Consider the following 26,258-nt stretch of genomic DNA (forward strand, 5'->3'; position numbering starts at 1 on the left):
CATTTAGGTGGGGCCTTGTATTTTTAACTTACTTTGAAAACTGCTGATAAATAACATTGTAAGCCACTTTCAGAAGCCTGCTTTGGAATTCAGCACATATACATAAAATTATAGTAGTAGTAGAAGAAATAAAAATACTAATAAAATCTCAAGAAAAGAAATCCTTTTTTGTCTCAAGTGGCCAAATAACTTGGGCACAGTGGTACCTCGGGTTACAGACGCTTCAGGTTACAGACACTGCTAACTCAGAAATAGTACCTCGGGTTAAGAACTTTACCTCAGGATGAGAACAGAAATCGTGCGGCGGGAGCGGGAGGCCCCATTAGCTAAAGTGGTGCTTCAGGTTAAGAACAGTTTCAGGTTAAGAATGGACCTCCAGAACGAATTAAGTTCTTAACCAGTGGCACCACTGTACTAATAGTTATGTTGGAGAATTTCAGGAGAAACTGGAGTGGAAATTTCCAGTGTTGTTCATTTTTCCCAAATCTGGAGTAAAAAATCAATCCAGCAAATACTATTGGTATTCACTGCTGTCAGTGCACAAATTATATCTAATTGATGACACGCACCCACACCAATATGCATTGGATTTCCTTTGCCTTGAAGCAAATGGCATGAAATAATATAGTTTACTTAGAAATCCATAACAGCAGACAGCAAAACCTGTAGCATAGGGTTGCATGCATTGCTGGTCCTTTTCATAATAGACCCACTGAAGACAATGAGCATGTTTAGCTTAGGTTTGTTAATTTCAGTTCTGAGTAGGACTTAGTTGGGTACAATCCCACTGCTCCCCTTCTTCTAAATCCCCCAGAGCAAGTTCAGGGCAGGCATTGGGGTTGGGGGTGGGGTGGGGAGATGCTATTTTACAAACATAAATTCTTGTTCAATGGATACCAGCCATACATTTTGCCAGAAGGAGAAGGGAAACAGTACTGCATGTGACAATCACAGGTCAGAATTGGTAATGGATGTGTTCTTCCCACTTTACACACCATGGGTTGTACTCAGCTATCTTTTACTCAGAGTAGAAACACTGAAATTCATGGACCTAAGTTAGCCATGCCCATCCATTTCAGTAGGTCTGATCAGATTAAAAGTTAGTTGAATGCAACCCTATGCACCCAGGCTTGGGGAAGGAGTTTAAGTACTGCTCTTCCTTAGCCAACAAAAAGTCTTGAGCCTCCAGTGTTTCCAACTAGCACATGTGCAGATTCATTATTTAAGAGCACAAAGCCATATGCCAGTTCCTTGGCATATTAGCACCAGAGGAAGGCATGAGGGTCAGCCCACAAACATACAAGAAGCTCTGAAGCTTCTGGGCCTTTGGACTGACCCAAGAAGGGATCTTGTGTGTCCTGGTGTTCAGTGCTTTCAACATCCTCCCAAACAAATTTCCATTGGCCACCACCCTCTTTACACCATGGTCTTCTCTTGAGCTCTAAGATCTAAAATGACTATGGAGACAAACGGGGGAAAGTTTGCTCTTTGTCCTTTGATGCTGATGCCATCATTATCAGCCACATTATGAACCTGCATTGTTCTCTGGAGCTGTTTTTTGTTCAGGGCTGTTTTTTACTGATATTTTGGCAGTTTTATTTTTTCTGTAAACCGTATTGAGGTTTTATTGCAAATTTTGTGAAATAAACAAATGATGTGGCTTTGTTGTGGGGGTGCTTGCAGTTTTGCGCAAGGTCACAAATCTGCTAGGATGGGTTGGCAGACAGAGCCCTGGACCACGGAAAATGGGGGATCAAATCTAGGTTTCCCTTTGAAGATCACTGGCTGACTTTGGACTAGCTAGACGTCTCACAGAGTTGTGGGAATGTTGAGAGGTTATTTGGGAAGTACATTGCCCTAAGTTCCTTGGAGAAAGGGTGGGATATAAACGATGTGAATAATACAAGCCTGAGATGCTCTGATAAAACATGAAGTCTCCATTGCCTTAAGCTTTAAACCCACACTGAAAAGGAATTATATGAGTTTTCACGCAGAGTGGTACTACTATGAAACATTGGGGGCTGCTTTGATTCTTTCACAGTACGCAAATCTTTGGCAAGAGCTCAGTGAATAGCTTTTATTTTCTGAGAAATGAATAGCCATCTTTGTCTGGTCACAATTGTGGGAGGTTGAAAGGCCTTACGCTATTCCCAGCTGGGCTGCTGTGGTCAATGTTTTATGTCTTCTTGGAATATGGAGGAATCAAACTACTCCAGAATAGCCAGTGTGGTAAAGTAGTACGACTGTACCATTTGTGCTTGATAAAACTTCCTTAATAGGGTTTATAACTGGACGTGTCATTATGGCAATCTCAGCCAACCTAATGCTGCATCTGATGGGCAGCTACCAATAAATGATGGCGGCCAACCTTGTTGAACCATTTCTGACCCCTGTCTCAGTGGTCTAAGAGTTAGGGGATGAAGTGTAACTCAGTGGTAGAGAATCTGTTTTGCATCTGAAAGGTCCCAGCATCTTTGGATAGAGCTGGGAAAGATACTTTACATACAGAAGACTCCCTTCATTTATGGAAGGTCCAATCCTTAGCATCTCCAGATAGGGTGGAAGAAGACTTTTTGCAAGAGGAAGACCTGGAGTTCAGTCCCTAGCATCTCCAAGTAGGACTGGCAAAGATTCACACCTAAATCCTTGAAGGTCAGCTGCCTATCCATGTAGACATCACTGAATTGTGCGGACCAACAGTTGTTACAAGGAAGCTTCAGTGAGCTGATGTAGCAGAAAGATCTGTTGTCTGCTGCTGTATTGTGGTATTCAGAAGGAAACCACAACACACTCTAGGTAATAGAGTAGGGAAAAGGTGCTTTGGGTTGTAAACTAAATTCCTTGGTCATGTCCCCGGGAGTAAACTCTGGGCCAGTGGAGCTTCCTAGAGCATTAAGGTCTTTTTGATAGGACTCAACTGAATGTGTGTCTTTTCCACATTATCTTTTCCAGCTCCTACCGTTCCAAGTTGCCCTACTCGAGAGACGTGGTGGCCAGGCCCAGTTATAATTATTGCAGCATGCTGTACCACACTAGTGTTCCTCTTTCTAGTTTTCATCATTTGCTACAAAGCCATAAAAAGGTAAGACTGTAAGTGTATTGCAAGATCAGATGCTTTGTGGATGTGCTACCTTATAACTTACAAAAGAAGAGCAGTGATAAGGAAACTCAAGGAGTTACTAGCCTGGGAATGTTCAGACGACAAGTCAACAAGTACTGAACATGGGAGACTGAGCAGTTGCCTGTTCTGGGTGGAGTTGCACTCACTCTGAAATAACAGGTTGTTAGTTTGGGGAAGCTTCTGAATCCATCTTTGTCATTGGAGGTCCAGGTAGCCTCAGTGGCGGGGGGTGTGTTTTACCAGCTATGGCTGGTACACCAATTACAGCTGTTTTTGGACAGTGGTAGTCTGGCCATAATTATTCATGCTTTGGTAACCTTAAGATGATTGCTCTCTTTGAAGCTATCCCTGGACTTGGTCCAGAAGCCCCTGCTGTTGCAAAATCACTGCAGCTCTACTGTTGATGGGGACCAACTATTGTCAACAAGCAATTCCAGTGCTCAAAAGCTTGCACTGACTTCCCATATGCTACCAGGTCATGTTCAAGGTTCTTACAAGGCCTGTAACAATCTGGGTCCAGAATACCTCAAGGACTGAGGACTTCAGGGGAGCCACAGTTAGCAGATCCTGCTGCTCAGATACATGGCTTGTATCCACTAGGAGTTGTGAATTCTGTGTTGGGGGTCCAATCTTGTGGAGCTCTCTTTAGGTTGGGATCAGACAGGCCCCTCTCCCTGTTGAACTCCTGGCTCCTATTAAAGACTTTATTCCAACAAGTGTTTTAATTGAATTCTGATCTTATAATTTTAATTGGTGTTTATTTTCATTGAATTGAGTTTCTCATTCATCATTAGAGATGACTGTAATTAAGCAGCATATGAATTGTTAAAATAAATGAATGATGCCAGGAAATGCAGGCAGTCCCATACACATCTGACATATGTTTAAAGTTAAGAAACTCCAGGCAAATTTGTATGCAAAAATTGTGTATGATAGGACAAATTCACTCTAAAATGCTGATGAATTTTCATGTGGACTGTTTTGTTTTTTATATATATATAAAAAGCACAAACTCATGCAAATTTAAGATTGGAAAACTGAGAAACTGAGCGAGGTCGAAATTGACATAATCACCCATCCTTTCACCTTCATTCATAAGAAATGTGAGACAGCCTTTAATGGAGGGGGTGAGAATCCTGCGAAAAGCTATTCCCATAAACAGTCCAATAATTCGACATGTAACATAAGCATTTGCAACACATGAGGTGGAAATCCCCCCTCTTAAATGAAATCACAAGGAAATGCCATTTTGAAATCTCATTTAGTTCTTTGAAAACTCGCCATATGTCACAAAATCCCGTCGTCTGCCTGCAGGACATTTGTAAATTACCCATCACTTGGATTGTCCTCGTTTTTTCATTCATGTAGTGCAATGGCATGTCTTATTGCCTAATAGCAACACTTAAAGTTATAGTGCCCCCTGCCTAATGCATGGTTAGCTGGTGGCATGAAAGGGGTATCTGAGCTGGCCTTCCTGTTCTTGCAAGGTGGCATAGCAGCTGAATATTGGTAAGTATGCCAGGAACATATCTTGCTGGGGCTATATATACAGATCCCTGAATTCACAGCTGCTGAATGCAGAAGATTTTGCACTCACGCAGCATCATAAGTATGCAGGGGGTGCACATAGTTTGTCAGGCTGGCTCAAGGCCTGTTTGCAGGGGGCGGCAGAAGCCATAGGCAATTCTGGAACCCCGTGGTGGTGGGTGCCATGTTGCAGTACAGTACCTTACAGAAGGCACAGAACCTGAAGTTTCTCCATCTCTCTCTTCCTTTGGTCCTTTCACCTGCTCCCTCCCTGCCCCCATATTTCATCATCTGATTTAGTGTTGCTTGGGCTAGCTGTAGTGAAATTGAGGCGCAGGATCTCCTCTATCCAACAGCATGGCTGCAAAGAGAAGTTTGGATGTTTCTACTTGCATTTTAGATGAGCCACAGTTTAGTGTTACATCTTACCCCTAAACTCTGGCCGGCTTTGTAAATTATGATCTGAAGTTGGCCTGTTTGCACTAATTACAATTGAGTGTACGATTTGTCTGGTTTCAGATGTTCCTACAAACTTGTCTGTAATAGAACAAAAAAAACTTCTGAACTCCTTCTTGTGGCCATGCCAGAGGATGAGGCAGGAACATGCAAGCCCAGGACTTATTAAGACTCATTTTTACAACATGCATTCAACATAGATGAAATTTTCATGTGATTGAACTTATCCACACATTTTTTCCCTAATCCCTCCTTCACTCCTTGACCTTGATGAGAAACCAACTATTTTTTTACTAGTTCTGCTAAAAATGTGAACAGCCAAGTGAGGCATGGATCCACTGGATCTTAAGCCAGGCCATTTCCTAGAGAGGAACTTGATCAAGGACCCTCTTCTGTGCCAGCCTGGGGACAAAACAGTGATATTCCTATCTTCTGCCTTGGGGTGCAGAACAGCAGATCATTCACTGCATCTGCAGTCTCCTTAGGATTGCTCTGTAAATTCATTGTATTCTAAAACAGCGCTATCTAAGCCATATCCCTTGCAAACATAAATCAGTGCTGGTTCAGGCAGTACAGTGAGACCAATTGGAACAGCAGGTGATCTCATTGTCTCCTAATCTGTTTTCTGAATCCTTTTTTTTTTTTTTTTACAGTGTAAGGACTTAGATCAGAGCAAGATGAAAAGATTTAGGGGGCAAGCTGGCAGTCTGAAGAGGGCTAAGCACCATAGTTAAAATAACATATGGGATGAAAAGATGGGGGCAGGCATTATGTAATATCCTCTCTCTTAATTTTAGTGTCTCTGTGGAATTTTATTGTGATAAGATGCTTATATAAAAAGCAAAAAGAACACAAGCCTTTCTCTCGTTATGTAAAGGCATGAGACAGTAACTGTCTCCAGAGACGTAACGGGAATTGCAAGAACGGTACTTCCCAGGCCCTTGTGCTATTGGCAAAATTTAAAGTCTTAATATACTGCTTTTCATCAGAAAAGATTGCAGAGTGGGTTACAAAGAAGGAGCAAACAACAACATGTAAAACAATAAAAATTAAATTCAGTGTGGAAGGCATAAAAAATAATTCAGTATACCCTGCCAGTGAAAGTATATAAGTTATTGTTAATAATGCAATATATCACACATCAGACTCCGTGATGTAGAATTCCATTCCCTCAAAAGCCTTGTGCACACTCATTATGAACATCTACTAACACATCTGTACCTCAGTGAATTTAACACCTGACCCATTCACCCACACTCACATATTCTCAACCATTCCAGTTCCAGTAATACAAAGGCCACCTACACCACTGGAAGACTATTGCTATTAGGCAAAAACAACATCTAATCTAGGACTATGCAACATTCATGCAGCAGTACAAATGAGAGTGCATGTCCAGGATAGGTGTAGAAGAAGAAGATAGGAATGTGGAAGGGAAGCAGTTAAAATGCATATGATTAGTACAGGTGAAAGGTTTAATCCTGCAAGGGAGCAACAGACTAGATGCGAGATGTCCCAAATGATTCCCCCCCCTCCCAATTTAGTATGTGAAAGGGTCTATGAAGAAAAATCAGTGCCAGAACCAAACTTCCAAGGATGGCTTTCTTGGCAGCCTGAGCAAGTGACTTCTTCACCCTCCTGGATTTGTAGCACCATGAGTAACTCCTCTCTGACATCAAAGGAGTTGGGAGTTGCTGATAAATGATGCTGTTGCTGAGTCAGCAGAAGAAGTCAGACTCGTGGTCCCTCGTCACCTGCAAGATGCTCAGAGGTGTGACTCTCAACCCAGAGGAGGAAAGTACTATCAGTTCCTTGGGGTGTCCACGCCCTTGAATGAATAGCAGGTTTTATCACTAGGTGCTAGCTTTAACACAACATAATGCCCTATAAAGAAAACCATACCATAGAGTTCATATTATAAAGTGGCTTACGAGTGGAGAGCAATGGTTCAAATAGTCAGACTAGCAGCCCAACTAGCCAGATAGGGACATAGGAAACTGCCTTCTGTGAGGTCACATTATTTGTCCTTCCAGCTCTGTATTGTCTACTGTTGGTTGTCTCCAGGGTCCTAGCACCTGCTTTTTTTTTTAAGAAGAAAAATCCAGGAAATGTTCGGGATTGAATCTGGCACCTCCTTCTGCATGCATAACGTGTGCTAAGCTACCACCCCTTCTGGGTAGCAGGGGCAGCTGAGGCAGATTTTGGATCCCATTAAAAGTCTTCGTCTTCTCGGTTTTATATGTTAGGGGTAACGGGTGGTTCATGTACATAAAACCCAGCCACTGTGCACATTCACCATACCTCCTTGAGAATGTGTGCATAATCCATCCATGAAGGGGGAAATGTGTGTGTATCCTGTTCAATATACATCATCTCCTATGAGCCTCGGGGAATGTGCAAATGTCAACTGAATTTTCTACATTTTGTGGCCAATATACATTGTATTCAACAGGTCAGATTGCACACATTTGAACTAGAGATATAAAACAAGAGCATGTTTCTTGGAAACTATGCAAACTGACCGGAGAATGTGCATCAGTGAGTCTTCGGGGCCCACAGTAAACTACTCTGAAATCAGAGAAGATGCAGTGAAACTCTTTAAATTAATTTAAGTTACAGAACGGGTCTCTTTTCCTCCTTCAGAAGACTTGGGTTGCAAACTTGGGTACTTTATTCTCATCTTTGCAAGTCAGAAGAGGTTTTAAAGGGTTTTCAGGTGGTTGTTTTTCAACGTGTATACCTGCCTCTTGGAAATCTCATCTGTCACATAAACAGTAAAGGGTTTGTCTGAGGTCAGGGCACAGAAAGGCCGGCTGATAGGAAAGGCGCTTTTAAAGACTATTTGGAAGATCGGTGGAGAGACAAGTTAGGAAATACAGGGGGGGCCATCAATCAAAGGCATAACTAATGCAGAGACAGGATTCTGAAAGGGCATAGGACTAGCATGGATAGACATGACAGATGATTCCACCTTGAGGGCTGGCAATCCCATTAGGCAGCCTGAGGCAGCCGCCTCAGGAGACAGATGCTGTGAGGCAGGCAGGGAGCAGCAGCAAGGTGTCGAAGGACAGAGTTGTGTGTGTCATGCAGCCTGCCTGCCTGCCTGCCTGCCCCACAGCTCGTAAACCAGCCAGCTGCCCCAAGATGTGGTGAAGGCAGTGTTGATGTAACTTCCGGCTTCCGGCCAGGTCGCATTACACGCCATCTTGTTCTTCAGTTCAGGTGGCAAAATATCTTTGGGTTGCTGTGCACCTAGTCACCTCCCCACTTACTCTGCTTATGTTCCAAAGAATGAGGAACTTAGCTGTGTCCTGCCTACCATCCCAAATAGAGGCTCTTACATGGAAGTAAGAAAGAGATCTTCTTCTTTTTCTGGGCAGGCAACAGGATAGTTTAGCAGTCCATAAAGCATGATTCAAAAGTACAGTGGTACATTGGTTCTTGAACGGCTTAGTTGTCGAACAAATCGGCTCCCGAATGCCGCAAATCTGGAAGTAAGTATTCTGGTTTGTGAACATTCTTCGGAAGCTGAACATCCGACACAGCTTCTGCTTGAGCTCAGGAAGCTCCTGCAGCCAATTGGAAGCCACACCTTTGTTTTTGAATGGTAAGGACTCCCGGAACGGATTAAGTTCGAGAGCCAAGGTACCACTGTACAGGAGCAAGGCAAGATATTCAGAATTGAACAGAAGTAGTGGAGATGTCCGAACAGTTGGCACAGCCCTCTTGCCCAGCTTTTAAAGATAAGGTATGGTGAGCTCACTCATGAGAGTCTCTCACCAGACAGGAAGTCCATGAGTGCAGTCCGATCCCATCTGCAGAGGTGGCGTCTTGTTGGCAACAAGACTGCCGCCCTTCCCCATAGCAACCTCTGTCTCCTGCTATGTCCCCACTGGCTGTTCTCAGTCTTCCACCTCCCTCCACAATGAGGCTCTGCTCTCTCTGGGGAGAGTCAGCAGATCAGCTTCCCACTCTGCAACAACTGGAATCACAAGGCTACTGACAGAGTCGAGGGGCCCATGACACCCCAAGAGTGACTTTCAACGAGCGAAGACTCACAGTCAATATGGAAAGTGAGCCTAGTTGCTTTATTTAATTGGACAGAACCAATTAAGGCACTTACTTTGTTCAATTTATCTTCAGTTTCAGTGTTATAGAAACCAGCACCAGATGAATAGGTGTCAAGGAAAATGGACACGATTCACTAAAAGTTGCTTTCACCTTAGCGGCAATGACCTTTTGATGATTGTGCTCCATATTTGTCTGTCTCCATAAATTATCTTTATGTTGGTATCACTGGTTCTTAAATAAGAACTGGGTATATTTAATTAAAATAACTTCTAAGTGATATTCTCTTGATTTTAGGCGTTATGAAAATGCGTACATGCAAGCCATGGAGAGGTTGGCAGATGCTGAAGCCCCGTTTTATAACTTTGCTGGGAACCATGCAGAACGGTTTTCATTTATCCGGAGCTGGAATGCTCTGTTCCTTTTAAACCATTTTTTTCAAAGAGGTCAATGTGTGATATGTAGCTCTGCTACATATATGTAGCCATCTTTTAAACAGGTGGATGAAATACCTTTTAAAGAGCTGCCTGTATTTTCTGGCCATAGAGTGAGTATTACGGATTTCAAAAGTACTTAACACTCAAGAGATACTAATTTGAATAACTACTGCTTAAAAGATGTACTGGAGTAGGCAGGAAAGCCAAGTGGAACTGGAGTGGTTGAGAGAAGGATCTTGGTAGGCCAAAAGGAAAAGACAGAGAAAACAAAATGAAGTAAAAGGTATAGAAAACATATAATTGGCTTTGTATGCATTCTGTAAAATCAGAAAAATGAAAACTTTCAAATGAAAAACTGCTTTCCTCAGCAGACAGATCACCTATAATTTTAGGCTATATTTTGCAATTCCATAAAGTACAGTTTTTAAAAACGGAATCATTTTTTAAAAATCATGCATACTCTGCAAATGTTCAGATTTTGAATATTTTAAAATATAGACAATGCAGAAGAATGAAGAAGGAAAACATTTGATCTGTACTCCTGAAAGTCTCACTAGTTAGAAATGAGACTTGAAAGCTATAAGATGACAGCAATTTTTTATTGCGTGGAACAGTCTTCCACACAAAGAACAGGACTTTCTCTCATTCTCCCCCATGCAGCCCCTCATATGCCAACCAGATTGGGAGCAGATTTGGGAAGACCTGCATGGGAGGGTAGAGGAAGAAGTCCTACTGCATAACCAAATGCCCACTTGCGTAATAATGGATTCCACCCATAAGGCATCAGCATCAAGACTTCTTATAAGCTGAGCATGTTTTGTCATTTGCCTCCTCCAGTACTGTTCTGAAACCACCACTAACTTCTGTTAAACTTGAGTACTTATCTGCTTCCAAGTGAAAATGGCGACGAGCAAGGCTGCTTTGTCCTTGAGCTCTGCGATCTGTTTTTGTTTTAAACTGTTTTTATCTTGAATAGTAGCTGGTTGGCTTTCAGCAGTTAATGTTAATTGCTATAAAACAGGCAAGGAGCATATCTCTTTTATCTCTTTTACTTCTATGTGGACTTAAAAGCCGTATATTTTAATTGGACGACAGGAACTGGGAGAGCAGTTGTTTTGGTTCAGCATTTTAAACTGATAAGAAACACTTAGAAGACCATCTTGAGCAAAGGATACTCTGCAGATTTAACAGTTTTAATATGGCTATTACACAGACACAGACACGTAGTGAGTGCTTCAGTTAAAACGTCCACAACTCCATTGCCAAATTTAGTCCAGAAATCTATGCTGGACTGTTGTGACTCAGCAAGTGAGGCAGAGGCAACCGCAAAGTGATTGCGGCAAAATGAAATTAATATATCTTGCATGGACAGCCCTGGACCTTTACAAATGTGCAAGTAATGGGGTTGAAGAAGCCTTATCCCAAGTAGGAGGTTTTGCTACATATTCCTTTAGGGTCATTCCACATCAAATCAATGCAAAAAACAAGGCTTTCGCCACACACCGTCTCAGATTTTGATGAAACTTGGTGTACACCCTTCTGTTATGGTTGAAGGAAACCCCCTTAAATTTTCTCCCTCTATCTCAAACGGTTTAAATTTTATAGCACTTCAAAGTTCCGTGAAATCTGTGTTTCTGTCCCTCTTGAGATCCTCAATCTTGTGTGCATTTTTTTCTTCTTCTCCATAACCAATGATCAGATCTCTTTGAAATTTTACACAGAGATCAATAACATAAATGTAGCTTTTTTCATGGAAAAACTAGGTTTAGGAAACTTAAATTTTCAGTGTTAGGGCACAATGCAATCAAAAGTTTCTGATGGTGAAAATTATTGCAAAGGCATGCTCTTTCTCAACAAAGAATAAAATTTATGGGTCTCTTACGTCTTGTAACAAAATTTTACGTTTTTGGACACCGTGGGGGAAAGATGGCTACTGCGTACAACTTTCCTACAATCCACAGCTGTAAAAGAAAAAAATAATGAAACAAAGTTTTTCATCTTAAAATCTAAAATAATATTGATTACAGTTTTTTTTCCCCAAAAGTGCAGACTTGTTTTTCCATTTTGGGTATTTAAAACTATGAAAATTGGCTCTATCGTGAAATCAGTAAAAAAAAAAAAAAAAAAAAAAATTGGTCAGAAACTTTAAATGGATTCTCTTCTCTCCAAACTGGTCTTTTCTTCTAAACTTATATCTTCAGGTTGAACGCAACTGCCTTCAACATCACCTTTGTGCTTTTTAAAAGGATCCCTGCAGGGTTTTTTTGAAGATATTCAAATTTCTTCAAGTATACACTTTGTGATGCAAGCAAATAGTTTCTAAGTCTTCAGCTTTAGCTTCAGTTCTTAAATGCAACAGCTCTCTGTCCTCTTCGCTTAAACTGTTAACATTCTCAATCCCTTTTCTGTGACTGAAAGTTAGCTGATGGCATTCACTAGAAGTTAACTCTCCCACACTACATATTGAATCTTCCATCTTATTCCAGTTGAAAAACACAGCAAGAGCTAGCACCCAAAAAAATCAAAGATTGGATAAATTATAAGAGTGCACCACACGGCTCTGCTCACAGATACCAGAAGTAGATTGACTTCAAGGTGGAGGAAGGCCTTGCCTGGTGAAGTCTCTCCCCTCACAGGTCTTCCTCCAGGCACAGCTTCCTTATGAGGAGTCCCAGGGCTGGGGGGTGGGGCAAGGCAGGTGGAAGAAGGCCATGTCTCTCCCCACACCTCATAATAGCATACACATCTAGCATATACGAAAGACTTCTCTGAACTGCAATCTGGGAAAACATTTTAAAATGTCTCATATTTTTAATATTTCTGAAATGAATATTTTTTTTATTAATTTAACCCTAATTTGATGTACTCATAATTGAATGGTAGCCGTGTTGGTCTGCCATAGTCAAAATAAAAAATTCCTTCCAGCACATACCAAGAACTAACTTAGTTGGTCTTTAAGGTGCTACTGGAAGGAATTTTTTATCATAATTGAATATAATGCATGATTTTACATTCTTTTAATCTTTTTATTGCTAGGTCTTATTTCCTTACGTGTCAGCATTTCTGACTGATTTTTTCTTTTTTAGATTTATTAATACTATTGCCTATTGTAAGTTTGTCCTGACCTTTGGCCAGAACAATAAACTAATGAACTTGAGTACCTATCTGCCAGGAAATGCCAACCAGGTTTTGTGAAGATGGAAATTCTTCTGAATACATTGATATATATAATCATGTTTTCATCCATCATTAACCTTCCTAAATCATCATATGCCTTTGGATTATTGACATTACTTATCCCCTGTGCAGACCAACATTCCCGAACCAGGGTTTGAAGGGGGGTTTGCAACCCCATAAGCTATTGTTAGCACTGATTGCTAATTAATCTCTTTATCTTCTTTCTCTCCCTTCTTCTCCATATATATATATAAATATCCTTACTCTTACTGGACCACAACAAAGGAAACCGCTGAGAAAAGAAGAGAATGGAACAAGTCGAGCTGAATATGCAATGACCTCTTCCCAAAACAACAAGACAGTTGATGCTAACAATGCGGTGGTATAATTTTCGAGGCTCCTCTTGAGTAGTAAACATTCAAAAGCACATGCGGCGTCTGCAAGTTGGGTGGAACGAGAGCATCGAGAGAAGCCCTGTGGCCCAGGACTTCATTTCAGAAATTGTGCACGTATCAGTTATCCTGAGAAGAAAAGCAGACGAGACTCCTCTTTGTCTAGCTGATTGTCACAAAGGGAGGGATGAACTTGCCAGTCAGGGCTACTCTGAGAAAAGACCTCACAAAAAGGCACACACTCACTGCATGCCGCGTTAGAACAAAGCAACATCATTCCGCTCCTTTCCTTTCCTTCTTATTTTTGATTGACAGTTCGTTTTTTAAAAAAATGTTTCAGTAGGATCCTTTGATGGCAAAGGTGATCCATCTGTGGCAGCAGCCAATGGTGATTGGGTCTGAAATCTCAAGCTTTACTTGCATGGCTTTGCACTTTTCTTTACCTTTTACCAGCCACATCCATCCCCATTCTGAATTGTTATTGCATTGTTAAGTGGCAGAGTTTCCATTGACCCCAAGGCAGCCTCCTGAAAAATTGCATGATGTCATGAAATACACAACCACATCTACAGCCTGGTGACTATGCAATTTCCACAGCAGGAGACTTTTCAGACCGAAAGTAGTCACAGTAGGATCCGTAGCACTTAGCGTTGCTGATAAAAGAGAAAATTATTATAGGTAATAACATTCAAAGGTGCTTTGAATACTGTTTAACCCACAATCAGTCTTATTTCCCCATGTTGTTACCATGTAGCATTTTCTCCCTGGGTTTTGACAAGTTCCAAATTTTTGTGTTGCTCAGTTAACAGTTTTGCACAATTTTGCACATGTATTTACACCACACAGATCTGTAGGAAGGATCTCTCTAGAATGGCTTTAAAAGAATCAGGTTTATGCGTGGAAGGAGACTGGCTGCAGTGAAAATTGAAGTCCTCCTAGCCCTCCTTGCAAGCTCAGATCTCTGGTTTCCTGGGGGACTTCTTCTGAATAAAGGACTCTCTGCTTTAGGGAGAAAGCTGTGAAAGCTCAGTCCTCTCTCTTGACAAGGGACTGCCAACTGTGCCAAAATTATATGTGATAGCTCGTGTGTTGTACCACTTTGTGATCAGGACTGCAAATGACTTAGAAGCTGAACCCTCCAAACCCATTTTTGCGCGATACCTTATTAGGCTCAGTCACTTTAATTTCTTTAAAGAAACAGTTGCTGTTCAGACACTGGTATCCGCCCACACCTGGATTAAGATGGTTAAAAAAAACAACCCACGAAAAGATTTTCTGTCTTTCCTCTTGTACGTCTTCATTTGCCTCTGTTCCGAGAGCCGCATCAACGAAAACCAAAATGTGCTTCTTGTCTTGCTGTCAGGCTTCAGTGATATTCCGTCTTTGTGTCTTCAAGCAATCCAAACCAAGCCGTCATAGCCCTGTCTGTATAGAATCACTGCATTTCGTCAGTACAGCCTATTAGTGCTGAGAAGCTGGTGTTCTGGCCCATTTCATCCAAGGATGGGCCCAGTCTACGAAACCTCTAGTGAGACTCCAAAGAGCTGGACCTTCATCCAGAACCCTGTATCTGTGCCAACAAAGGAGGTATGGGTAAATTCCTATTAGCAGGTGGTGGGGTACAGGGGTGCCAACTTGAATAAAATATTGGGGGACCAGGTAGGCCCCACCTCACATAATCAATCACAAGATGCAGCTCACACGCCATTTAAATGGCAGTGGCCATCACATTTGGGGGACTGTCCCCTCAAATATTTCAGTGGTCCCCTATTTGACTGTCCCCTCAAATATTTCAGTGGGGGAGCCAAAAGGACCTCAGGGCCTAGGAGTTGGCTTCTTTGGTGCTCTCAATGATCACTACCACCATATTCATCTCTGGTAAGGTCACTGGCTCATGGTGTCCAAGTTAATTGTCAACTAGGTGATACTCACAGCCAACCAGAAATGGATCTGCTCTGAGTATGACTAACATGAAGCATCTGTGATATTTGGAGACGTGAGGGTTTGGTTAACCATTATTTTCTTTTCAGAGGAAAAACACGGTTTTAGTAACAGAAGAGATGGTGCTAGGTGTGTCCACACAGCATCTCTCTATGTAGACTGTCTCTCACGTAATGTTCTGCATCTCAACACCTTTCTTAAAAGATAAAAGGTGATGGCGAGAGAGAGAGAGGGGACACAGGGAAACTCAAGGTTAATCCCCATTGTTATTTCTTATTATCATTATTAATAATTAGATTTCTTACCTGACCTTCACCATAAGACGCTAGGGCAGATTATAGCCATTTCTTAAGATTAAATATTTAAAAATCAGTTTACAAGAAATTATAATAACAGGAAAAATGTGGGTCCTGGAAATATATCCCTCAGGTGTCAAGGAAAGGAAATGAGTCTTCAGCATTTGACAAAAACTGTGCAATGAAGGTGCACCTCTGTGGGGAAGAAATTCCACAACCTCAGCGGTGCCACAGAGAATGCCTCCTCCCCCCCTCCAAATTCTGAGAGTTGTAGAACTACCAAGAGCCCCCACCCCACTGATTTCAGCACCCAAGAGGTCGGTAAGGAAGGAGGCCATCTTTCAGATGGTTGAGACCTAAGTCATTTTGGCCTAAACATTTGAATCTTTGAGCCCAGAATGGTACCACATGGAGTTCCTCTATACAAAAGTACCTTCTGACTGGGCCCTTAGACCTATCCTCCATGAAATATTTGAGATTTGGGTTTTTACGAAAGTGTTATGTGTAAATATATCTGGGAAAACAAAACAAAAAAGCTGCTATTTACCCTTACGAAAGAATTCAGTGGAAATTCGTTCACTTCCCTGACTGACCTTTCTTCCCTGTCTGAGAATATAGCTAGAAAGGTGGTTGTGTGTTTTTTTTTGGGGGGGGGGATTACCCTTTATATCCTTTTAAATGTCAAGACTTGCTGAAGGTAGAATGAAAAAAGAAAGAGTCATTCATTCCATACTCCTTCCAGTTAGTTTGGTGCACAGCTTCTGTGTTCTTGGAGCATAGAGTTGCTCAAAAAGAGTTGCCATTTTTTGACCTAGGGTTGTTTTGATTGACATATTTTCAATGGAATCCACTGTCACTTAATATTTATAATTGCACTTTCCCCCTTAATGCTGCAACAATTGTTATCTGGGTCGGTTTGCTTTTTCTACACTGCCAAGCTATTTTCAGTGTAGTTGACACCCTCCCCCGATCCTTTCTATTTTATTGTGTCATAGGTATGACATAGTGCAGGAATAAAAGATAGAGAGATAGATGGTAGATAGATAGATTTTGAAATACGTTTATTTTAATTCAATGTGATATGCTTTATATCAGGCATCCCCAAACTCGGCCCTCCAGCTGTTTTGGGACTACAACTCCCACCATCCCTAGCTAACAGGACCAGTGGTCAGGGATGATGGGAGTTGTACTCCCAAAACAGCTGGAGGGCCGAGTTTGGGGATGCCTGCTTTATATGTGCTGTACACACAACCAGTCATTTAGGAGAGATGTGCTGGGGCAAGAACATCTGCCTTGAGGTCCCAAGTTCAATCCACAGCATCTCCCCCCATCTGAAGGTCCGGTGTAAACCAGGGTTTCCCAAACTTGGGTCTCTAGCTTATCTTGGTGCCACATATGCTTAAGATAGCCCTGGGTCCAACCCCCTGCAATGCAGAAATCTTTTGCTCAACGTGGGGCACTTTAAGAGTTTGTCCTAATCTCCAACTGAGCTAAAAACCAGAACATAAAGATATGAATGAGGTAGAGCCCTAATACTGTACCACTGAAGAGGGCAGATGGAGGGACTCATGTCTATATGACACACCCAAAAAACTTGTAACGGGGAGCAGGGAGGAGCTAGCGTGCCAGATACCTTTTTGCGTCCCCTACATTTTGTATGCGGAGAAATCCTATTTTATTTTTTACAATGGGGAGTAAAACTATGTACGTGCTTAAGGGATGGTACCATATGATTCTTTTGAGAATATGGCTCAGTCCTCAATCTTCAGAGCTGAAGGGCAAGTTAAGCAATGCTTTCAGGAGCTGACTCCCAGAGCTTTGAAATATAACCAGGGTTTTGTTCAAAACTCTACCAGTTGCTTGCAAAAAAACAAAAAAACAAACCTTTCCATTAAATACCAGTGAAATGTACAAGTCTTGACAGATAAAAGCTTCTTTACAATGGGGACCCATTACACTGAAAAGATAGCAATTTACAGGGATTTAAAGTTTATTTTTTATTCTCTAAAATTAGATGCTGAAATGCTCTACATACCTAGAGGGCATGTAGTGAGCAAGCTTTTCAGCTGGGTGTATCCTAGCATTGCCCTGCCTAAGACTAGCAGATTGTGTGCCATAATTTGACCCAAAGAGCTAAGATTTCCCTATTTTGCAACTTTGTTCCATAATAAAAAAGATTTATGGCATAGATACTGTATACAGAGAGGGCATGATCCAGCATCATTCAAGCACTTCTGAATCCCATTTATTTCAGTGGGTGAGTAGAAGAAAGCACGTTTTCTTAATTTAAAAAAAAATGACTAAAATAATCCCCTTGAAATGGAGCTTAAAAGTGCTTAAATTTGTCTGGATGCTAGCCATATATTATATAGCTATGAACCTGAATTTCCATTGTCTCGCACTTTGCAGTTTGGTTTATACCATGCAGGACTGAGTATAAACCTGTCCCTGTACCCATTTTGTACTCGCTCTGCACAGGTATATAAAACAACTCATAGTCCAAGACAATGGAGAATCGTGACTGTTATAAATATATTTTTATATATTCTTCACAACCCCTCCCCTGCATCTCTACAAACAAATATATGATTTTTAAACTGCAAAGATAGTGTGTTAAAAACCAATGCATGAATGTAAATACTCTTAAGACCTGCCTTCTTGACTGTGTACCAGGTGTACAGATTAAAACAGCTACTACTGTTCATAGGAAATCTGTACCAGTGGTTAAATGACTACGAAGTATGGCCATGATTCAAAGAGTTCCTTCCCAGGGAGGAGCACAAATGCCTCTTGGACGCACCAAGGTGGCTGCTTTAGGAAGGGGAGGCTCAGAAGCTTTGCGTGGAGCTCCTTGGATCATGGCCAAAATCAATTTCAGAATTAATGTTGTCATGTTTCTAAGACAAGCCATTAATGTATATTTAGCATTTAAGGATATTGCTCAATACATATGTTCTGTACCAAAAAAACAAAAAACAAAAAAAACCAAACCTGTGTCGCATATACAGATTGTGCAGTACCCTATTTAAAAAGGCACCATAACTAATTTTTATTTTAAATAAAAATGTACTTATAAAAAGTTTCCCGTCTTGTTCTTTTTATGTGTACACTTTGCTTACCGTGTGCTGCAAAGGTGACACTTTGCTTACACTTTGCTTACCGTGTGCTGCAAAGGTGACATGTCAAAATGCTTTTAATTGTTCTTAGCGCGGGGATCAACAGCCTGATTCGTTTTACTTGGAAAGAAGTTAAAAGTCAGTTTAATGAGGCCATCTCCCATATAAGTGTGCACAGCCTGAGTAACTTGTGCCTGGATCTGGGAATATATTGAGCTCCATTCAAAAAGTTTCGCCGTTCATACCCTACTCTGCCGCCGAAACCTTATAACACCGATCCTGAAAGACCTACATTGACTCCCAGTATGTTTCTGAGCACAATTCAAAGTTTTGGTGCTGACCTTTAACTCCCTAAACAGCCTCGGCCCAGTATACCTGAAGGAGTGTCTCCACCCCCCATCGTTCAGCCCAGACACTGAGGTCCAGCTCCAAGGGCCTTCTGGCGGTTCTCTCACTGCAGGAAACCAAGTTACAGGGAACCAGGCAGAGGGCCTTCTGGGTAGTGGCGCCCACCCTGTGGAATGCCCTCCCACCTGATGTCAAGGAGATAAAGAATTACCCAACTTTTAGAAGACATCTGAAGGCAGCCCTGTTTAGGGAAGTTTTTCATGTTTGATGTTTTATCTTGTTTTTAATATTCTGTTGGGAGCTGCCAGGGACGCAGGTGGCGCTGTGGGTTAAACCACAGAGCCTAGGACTTGCTGATAAGAAGGTCGGCAGTTCGAATCCCCGCAACGGGGTGAGCTCCCATTGCTCAGTCCCTGCTACTTCCAACCCAGCAGTTCAAAAGCATGTCAAAATGCAAGTAGATAAATAGGTACCACTCCAGCGGGAAGGTAAACGGCATTTCCGTGTGCTGTTCTGGTTTGCCAGAAGCTGCTTAGTCATGCTGGCCGCATGACCCGAGAGCTGTACGCCGGCTCCCTTGGCCAATAAAGCGAGATGAGCGCCACAACCCCAGAGTCGGCCATGACTGGACCTAATGGTCAGGGGTCCCTTTACCTGGAAGCTACCAACCAGTTGCTTGGAATTGAGAGCTCAGGTCTCTCATGCTTGAGTCCTGCTTGTGGATTTCCTACAGGCATCTGAGTGGCCACTGTGAGAACAGAAGGCTGGACTAGGTGGACCACTGGCCTGAGCCAGCAGGGCTCTTCTTATGGTGAAATATGAAATAGGCAATAATCATAATTGAAAACATGCTTCTTGTGAAACTTTGAAGGCATCCACCAGGGGTCAGCAAATTTGCCGCACCTCAGGCTGGTGTCTCCAGCGCCAATCATGCAGTGGGCCGGAGGGCGGGGGAGCGCGTGCCCATACGCTATTTCCAGTGCTCCTCCGACCCGGAAGTGAGCAGCCACGCAGCGCAGCGCCGGTAAGAGCAGGCAGTGGCAGCGGGAGGCGGGGGTTGCCGCGAGGCCGAATAAACAAGTCCCTTAGGCCTTTTCCGGCCCATGGGCCTTAGTCTGGGGACCCCTGGCATCCACAATCCAGCCTTTGGACTTGCTGAATCATATATTTCCCCTGCTACAGTCGCTTTGCTCTTCTCCCTTCCAGCATCTGAAGTGATGTTTCTGAACCATACTCAAGTCTATTTTGAATAGCCAAAATTAGACCGCATCCTATCGTCATTTAAGATCTCTTTTCACACAATCAAAGGAGAGCGAGGGGGAAAGGCAGCAACACAGCAGACACATCCGAGTGAGTGAGCCTGTGAGTCGGAGACAGCCTTTCCCATTTTTGATTTGCAATTTGAAGGTAATTCAATTAGACATTTCAAGCAATTTAAACATTTGTGCATTGTCCAGTGCCAAAGCATTATCATTTCTGCAGCAAACAAGACTTGACAGCCTTAGCAAGCTAAGTAAAATCCCGATGCTTCAAACCTGGGGAATGGGGAGAGAGAGTGATTACTAACAGAACAATCCTACATGTCTACTCAAAAGAAAAGGCCAGTGCATTCAGTGGGGCTTTACCTCATGGAAGAGGGCATCGGATTGCAGCCTTAGGTCGCATCCACATTATCCATTTAAAGCACATGGCTTCCCCTATAGAATCCTGGGAACTATAGTTCACCACTCAGAGCTACAATCCCTAGCACCCTAAACCAACAGCAGTTCCTAGGTTTCCTTGCTGAAGCCATGACTTTAAAAGTGTGTGGTGTGGTTGTGTTAGACTGAGTATAGGATTACAAACTAACACAACATCACCATACATTTAAAGCACTCTTATTCCACTTCAAACAGTCATGGGCTTCCCCCAAATATTTCTGGGAACTGTCATGACACTGAGAGTTCTTGGGGGACCCCTACTCCCATTGCAGAGTTACAATTTACCAAATTCTCTTTGAAGAAGAATTGATTGCTAATCTACTCTGTGCGTTGCGTGGAGCTCCCATAACAACTCTCAGCACACTCAACAAACTACGGTTGCCATAATTCTTTCGTGAAAGCCGTGACTGTTTAAAGTAGTATCATATTTTTTCAGTGTATGGTGTGAAGCGGCCCGAGAGTAAGTCCCACCAGATTTATAGGGGTTATTGCTGAATGGACATGGTTAGCATAGTGCTGTTGATGACTCCTTTCTGTTGATGAATAGGCCCGGGCTTGCTAACCTCCAACTATCCAGATATTGTTGGACTCTATCTCCCATCAGTTCCAGCCAGCACAGCCAACGGTCAGGAATGATGGGAGTTGTAGTCCAACAACATCTGGAGTCAGTGGCGTAGCGTGGGTTCTCGGCACCCGGGGCAAGGCAAGTAATTTGCGCCCCCTAACCCGTGGATTTTAGCACTCGAGTCTCTTCCCCCCCCCAGATGTTGCGCCAGGTGCAGCAGGCCCCCCTGCACCCCCCACGCTACACCACTGCTCCCACCACAAGTCTTCAGGGCAGCCATCCGAAGGCTGGCGCGGGGAGAAGGTCTCTCCGCCCCACCGCCAGGCTTCGGAGGAGGTCCAAGGACAGTGGGGTTCCTGCTTCCTCGAGGAGGGCCGGCCAAACGCGCCCCCCAAAATGTTGCGCCCGGTGCGGCCGGCACCCCTGGCACCCCGCACGCTACGCCACTGTCTGGAGTGCCACCAATTAGCCAACCCTCCAATAGACCACAGCTGTTCATCTCTGACCTTTAATTCCAGTTAGTCAATTCACATCACTTTTGAAGTCATTCATTTAACTCATGGGCTAGCAAGTCCAGTTTTAAAATCAGAATATGCTTGATATTCTGACAATAGGATAAAAAATAATAATTCTTTTTTCACTTCACAAGGAAAACTCAACTTCTCTTTGAAGCCTATGGTTTAATCAGCCTTTAGCCCTGATTCCTACCTGAAACAAAACATAAGTATCGTATTTTTCCATGTATAATACCCCCATGTATAAGATGATCCCTATTTTGGGGATCCCTCAACAGTTGCTGAGCTTCTTTTGTAAGTTCACTGAGCTGTTGAGCAGCTTTTCGATGATCCCCCGCTCTAGTGCCGTAATACCCCACATACTGGCACTCACCAAATACTCTTCCTAAACTGGGAGGAGCGGGTAAGCAGCCTCGCCTCTGACATTTCCCTGCTTCTGCCACAGCACCAGCCCTCGCTTACTTAGCATATTAACCCGTGTATAAGATGACCCTCAAATTATCACAAAAAATCAGAAAAAATGTCATCTTATACATGGGAAAATATGGTGCATATATAACTGTCTCTGCACATATTCATGCCTTGTCACTCTATCCTTCCTTTCCTTCTCTATCTTTTGTTGTTGCACTGTTAAAATGCAGATATTGTAATCTCCTGCTCTGGTGGCATGGCATAAATAAATACACAAGTTGAATACAAAACTAAAATAAATGGACCCAGAACTGCTTGTTACAGTCTGCCCATGCAAACTATCTGTGGGTGCTGAGTCAAGCAGGGCTTTCAGCACAAATGTGAGACCTTGTATTGGACCCCGAAACAAACTGACAAGCAAGGTAGCTGTTTTATAACAACACAGGCGCCTGCTGGATCAGACCAATAGCCCATCTTGTCCAGCATCCTGTTCTCACAGTGGCTTGCCAGTTTCTAAAGTAGCTTAGGATATGCCATGGGGCAGAATGTTTGAAAATGTAACATTGCATATAAAAAGTAAAGGTACCCCTGACCGTTAGGTCCAGTCGCAGGCGACTCTGGGGTTGTGCTCTCATCTCGCTCTATAGGCCGAGGGAGCAGGAGTTTGTCCACAGACAGCTTCCGGATCATGTGGCCAGCATGACTAAGCTGCTTCTGGTGAACCAGAGCAACGCATGGAAACACCGTTTACCTTCCTGCTGGAGCGGTACCTATTTATCTACTTGCACTTGACGTGCTTTTGAACTGCAAGGTAGGCAGGAGCTGGGACCGAACAATGGGAGCTCACCCCGTCATGGGGATTTGAACTGCTGACCTTCCAATCGGCAAGCCATAGGCTCTGTGGTTTAGACCACAGCGGCATCCGCGTCCCTAACACTGCATATAGAAAACCATAAATCTCATGTATAAAATAAATTATAACTACCACATCAGAGGTAGGCTAGCCTGCAAACGTACATGCATGTGCTATTTGCTGAGTGCAAGGGTTTATTTTATTATTTTATTTCATTGGAACAATTTAAGCATCCTACCAACCTATCAACCTTTGTACCTGCAGCTCAAAGCATTGCAGCGCAGGCAAAGCTTTGCCCCTTGGTTCTGCTGAATATATCACAAGCCTGTTCAATAGCCTGAGTGCACTCTGAAGGCATTTGTCTCATATATGATAGAGTATATCATTTGTTCATGCTGTCTGGCTCCTTGCCATAGAGGAGAATAATCTTGGATGCCTAAAAAAGCCAATTCATCTGTTTTGATGGCTGCAGTCTAGCAGCATGTTCTGGAAACAAATGGCCTTTTATCTAATAAAGAAACCAAGCTGGGGCTTTTATCTAATAAAGAAATCAAGCTGGTGGAAACAACATGGGGTTCTGTGAAATTCCAAAAATTTGAAGGCATTTAGCAAGGACATTTTCTCTGGAGCAAATCACAATCTCTCCCTCCCTCTCCCCCTCTCTCTCTTAACCACTACAGCATCTTTCCAAAATATTACTCTGCACTTTCAGACCCTTCAAATGTCCCTATTTTCCAGGGACATCCCTGTGATGGCCTGGGAATCCGATTCAGAGGATGAACCGGAGGAATCCCAGCCTGCACAGGAGTCCCCGCCTCCAGGGCCGGCTGAACTGGGGCAGGGCCTTGATTCTGAGGCGCCTGCACCTGTGCCGGATCCTCAGGAGCAGGCACCAGGTGAATCCATTCTGGCTCCAGAGGTGGTTGAGGACTCAGTGCCTACAGGTGAGTCTCCCCCTGGGCCCAGTAACCCTTCAGCCTCTCCTGAACTGCAGAGGCTCAGGGCAGAGAGGTGAAGGGAACTGGTTTCTCCCAGGAGGAGTGCTCGCCTTAAGGCCAGGAGAGGCGGGTCTCCTGGGGGCCGGCACCGCCCCTGGCCTCAGAGAAGATAAAGGCCAGTCAGCCCAGTCCCAGGTTGCGGGAGCAACGTTGTCGTTGAGTACCTGCTCTTGCCCGGACCCAGACCTGACCTTCCAGTGTTCCTGTCCCCGCCCGGCTTCCTGCTTCAGACCTCACCTTGCTCCTTGTGAACTGTTTCCAGGCTAGTGACTCAGGACTGGACTTTGACTACGACAACGGTAACCTTCCCCCCGGGACTAGTACAATCCCTGATTTAGAGAAGCTGTCTCAGTTTCTTATTTGATCCCGGAATGTCCCACTTTGGAGAAATGTTGGAGGGTATGGAGTTATACCACCCCCGAGCCATCTGAAGGCAAACCTGTATAGAGAAGTTTTTTAAATGTTTAATGTTTTATTATGTTATTTTATATGTTGGAAGCTACCCAGAGTGGCTGGGGCAACCCAGTAAGATGCAAAAAAAATCATGGTGGAATGGGACTTCTCTATTTTCATCAGAGAAATGTTGGACGGTATGCACTTTCCCCCAAAAAAGTTGCAGCTTGACATGATTTGCATCATCGCTTCAAGTCCAAAACTTTCTGACTCCCCAAACTATTCTCAAACACAAGGCACTGTTAACAGATTTATTACGACCGCAGTCCTAAGCATTACTACATGGAAGTAAACCCTGTTGGTCTGGATGGAGGCAGAAGTGTCAGAGGTGGCTGCTTGTCACCTTCATTTTGGATGAACACAGCTTGATTTCCTGGAGAATGTTGACAGGCTGTTTGAGGTCAGGAAGGCCACTACATGAAGCTTAGATCACTGTCCTTCCTGGCTTGTTAAACCCAGACAGCTAGAATGAAACCTTTGCTGGGGGGGCTCTGTGACTAAACAAAACTAAGTGATATTCACAGTACTGTATAACTTGTGGGATATTTACCATGCAGTTTGCTAGACAGGCACATGGTAGGAGCTGAAGCTCAGAGCTTTCCTGTAAGTTTGCTGGAGGGAATTCTCACCAACAGCAGCAGAGCAAGCCGATCAGGTGCCTGGGGCAGTGTGCGCACCCTGTGCCATGGGGCGGGGCCAACCGAGGCAGGACGCTCCACGGGGCCTCCGAGGAGTCTGCCTGCCTCCTCCCACTCAGCCGCCCTACAGCTGAGCGGCAGGCAGCAGGCAGCCTGTTTGGGGCAGTGCGGAGCCTACAGGCACCCAAGCCACCGCATCACTCCCAGGAGAGACACATGGCTCAGGTGTGCTGCAGGCCCCACGGTAAGTGCCGCCCGCCGTTTTGCCCCCCCCCAAGTAGTGACACCTGGAGTGGCCCGCCCCCACCACACACCCCTTCCTCCACCCTTGGCTCCCACTGTGCCCTGACAGGGGAAATGCATCTCCTCACCTGGCCAACCACATCCTCTTGGCTCGTTGACCTCATTCCAGCAATGTGAGAACATCTACATGTCTGAGCTCCAACAAGGCTGTTTGTGTGATTATTGTTGTTGCTTTTTTGGGGGGGGGGGAATACCAGGAGAATCCAGCCTGCCTTAAAGCATCCCCAATTCCTTAAACTAAAAGGCTAAAACTAGCCTATCTAAGCTTCTCTTGTAAGCTGCAAAACGATGCACTCTGCTGATCTCACAGATAATATCTAGGAAATATATCTTTTCCTAGCATCTGTGCACATCCCTACATAACTAACTGCCATGATATCCTTTCCCCTCAATGCTGTTTTGTGGGAATGCTTTGGTAATTGTTAATGAGTTTAAAAGAAGGAGCGATGAAATTCCCCGCTACCTTAAGAAACCATCATTTTGTAATGGTAACCTGAGGGCCATGAGGCAAGGTGGAGCAGTGTTGAAGTATTCCGGCAAGTTTTGGTTGGAAACTGCTGTTGCTTATCTGCTGATGGCAGGGCGAAGAGGGCCCTGGAGAGGAGCACTGCTTCCTTAGCTTCCCAGGTAAGGGTGGCATGGCAACATGTTCCTGTTTTGCCTTGAGCAGCAAAATGGGACACAGCACCCCTCGACAACCCTATTAACTATGGGTCAGTTTCCAACCTCCCGTTTCTGAGGGAGATGGGTCTCTGCCTCCACAGTTGGAGTTACAGATAGGTAGCCGTGTTGGTCTGCCATAGTCAAAATAAAAAAATTCCTTCCAGTAGCACCTTAAAGACCAACTAAGTTAGTTCTTGGTATGAGCTTTCGTGTGCATGCACACTTCTTCAGATACCAGTAGCACCTTAAAGACCAACTAAGTTAGTTCTTGGTATGAGCT

The 26,258-nt window shown here is 43.6% G+C and overlaps 1 protein-coding gene across 3 annotated transcripts in view; it reads left to right on the top strand.

Moving 5' to 3' along the window:
- The window catches only part of PRIMA1 (proline rich membrane anchor 1), a 58,266-nt gene extending 39,772 nt beyond the window's left edge, over window positions 1-18,494 (top strand). Inside the window, exons 4-7 of one of the 3 annotated variants that reach the window (XM_082234269.1) lie at window positions 2,953-3,082; window positions 9,470-9,719; window positions 13,072-14,940; window positions 14,975-18,494. In XM_082234269.1, coding sequence (XP_082090395.1) covers window positions 2,953-3,082; window positions 9,470-9,656 — 317 coding nt within the window. In that variant the 3' untranslated portion in view covers window positions 9,657-9,719; window positions 13,072-14,940; window positions 14,975-18,494. The remainder of the gene's footprint in view (window positions 1-2,952; window positions 3,083-9,469; window positions 9,720-13,071; window positions 14,941-14,974) is intronic. The other 2 variants (XM_082234268.1, XM_082234270.1) reach the window with 2 other exon arrangements.
- Window positions 18,495-26,258: the final 7,764 nt, after the last annotated feature.

This window comes from Podarcis vaucheri (assembly GCF_965113315.1).
Source record: "Podarcis vaucheri genome assembly, chromosome: 1".
Taxonomy (NCBI): Eukaryota; Metazoa; Chordata; class Lepidosauria; order Squamata; family Lacertidae; genus Podarcis; species Podarcis vaucheri.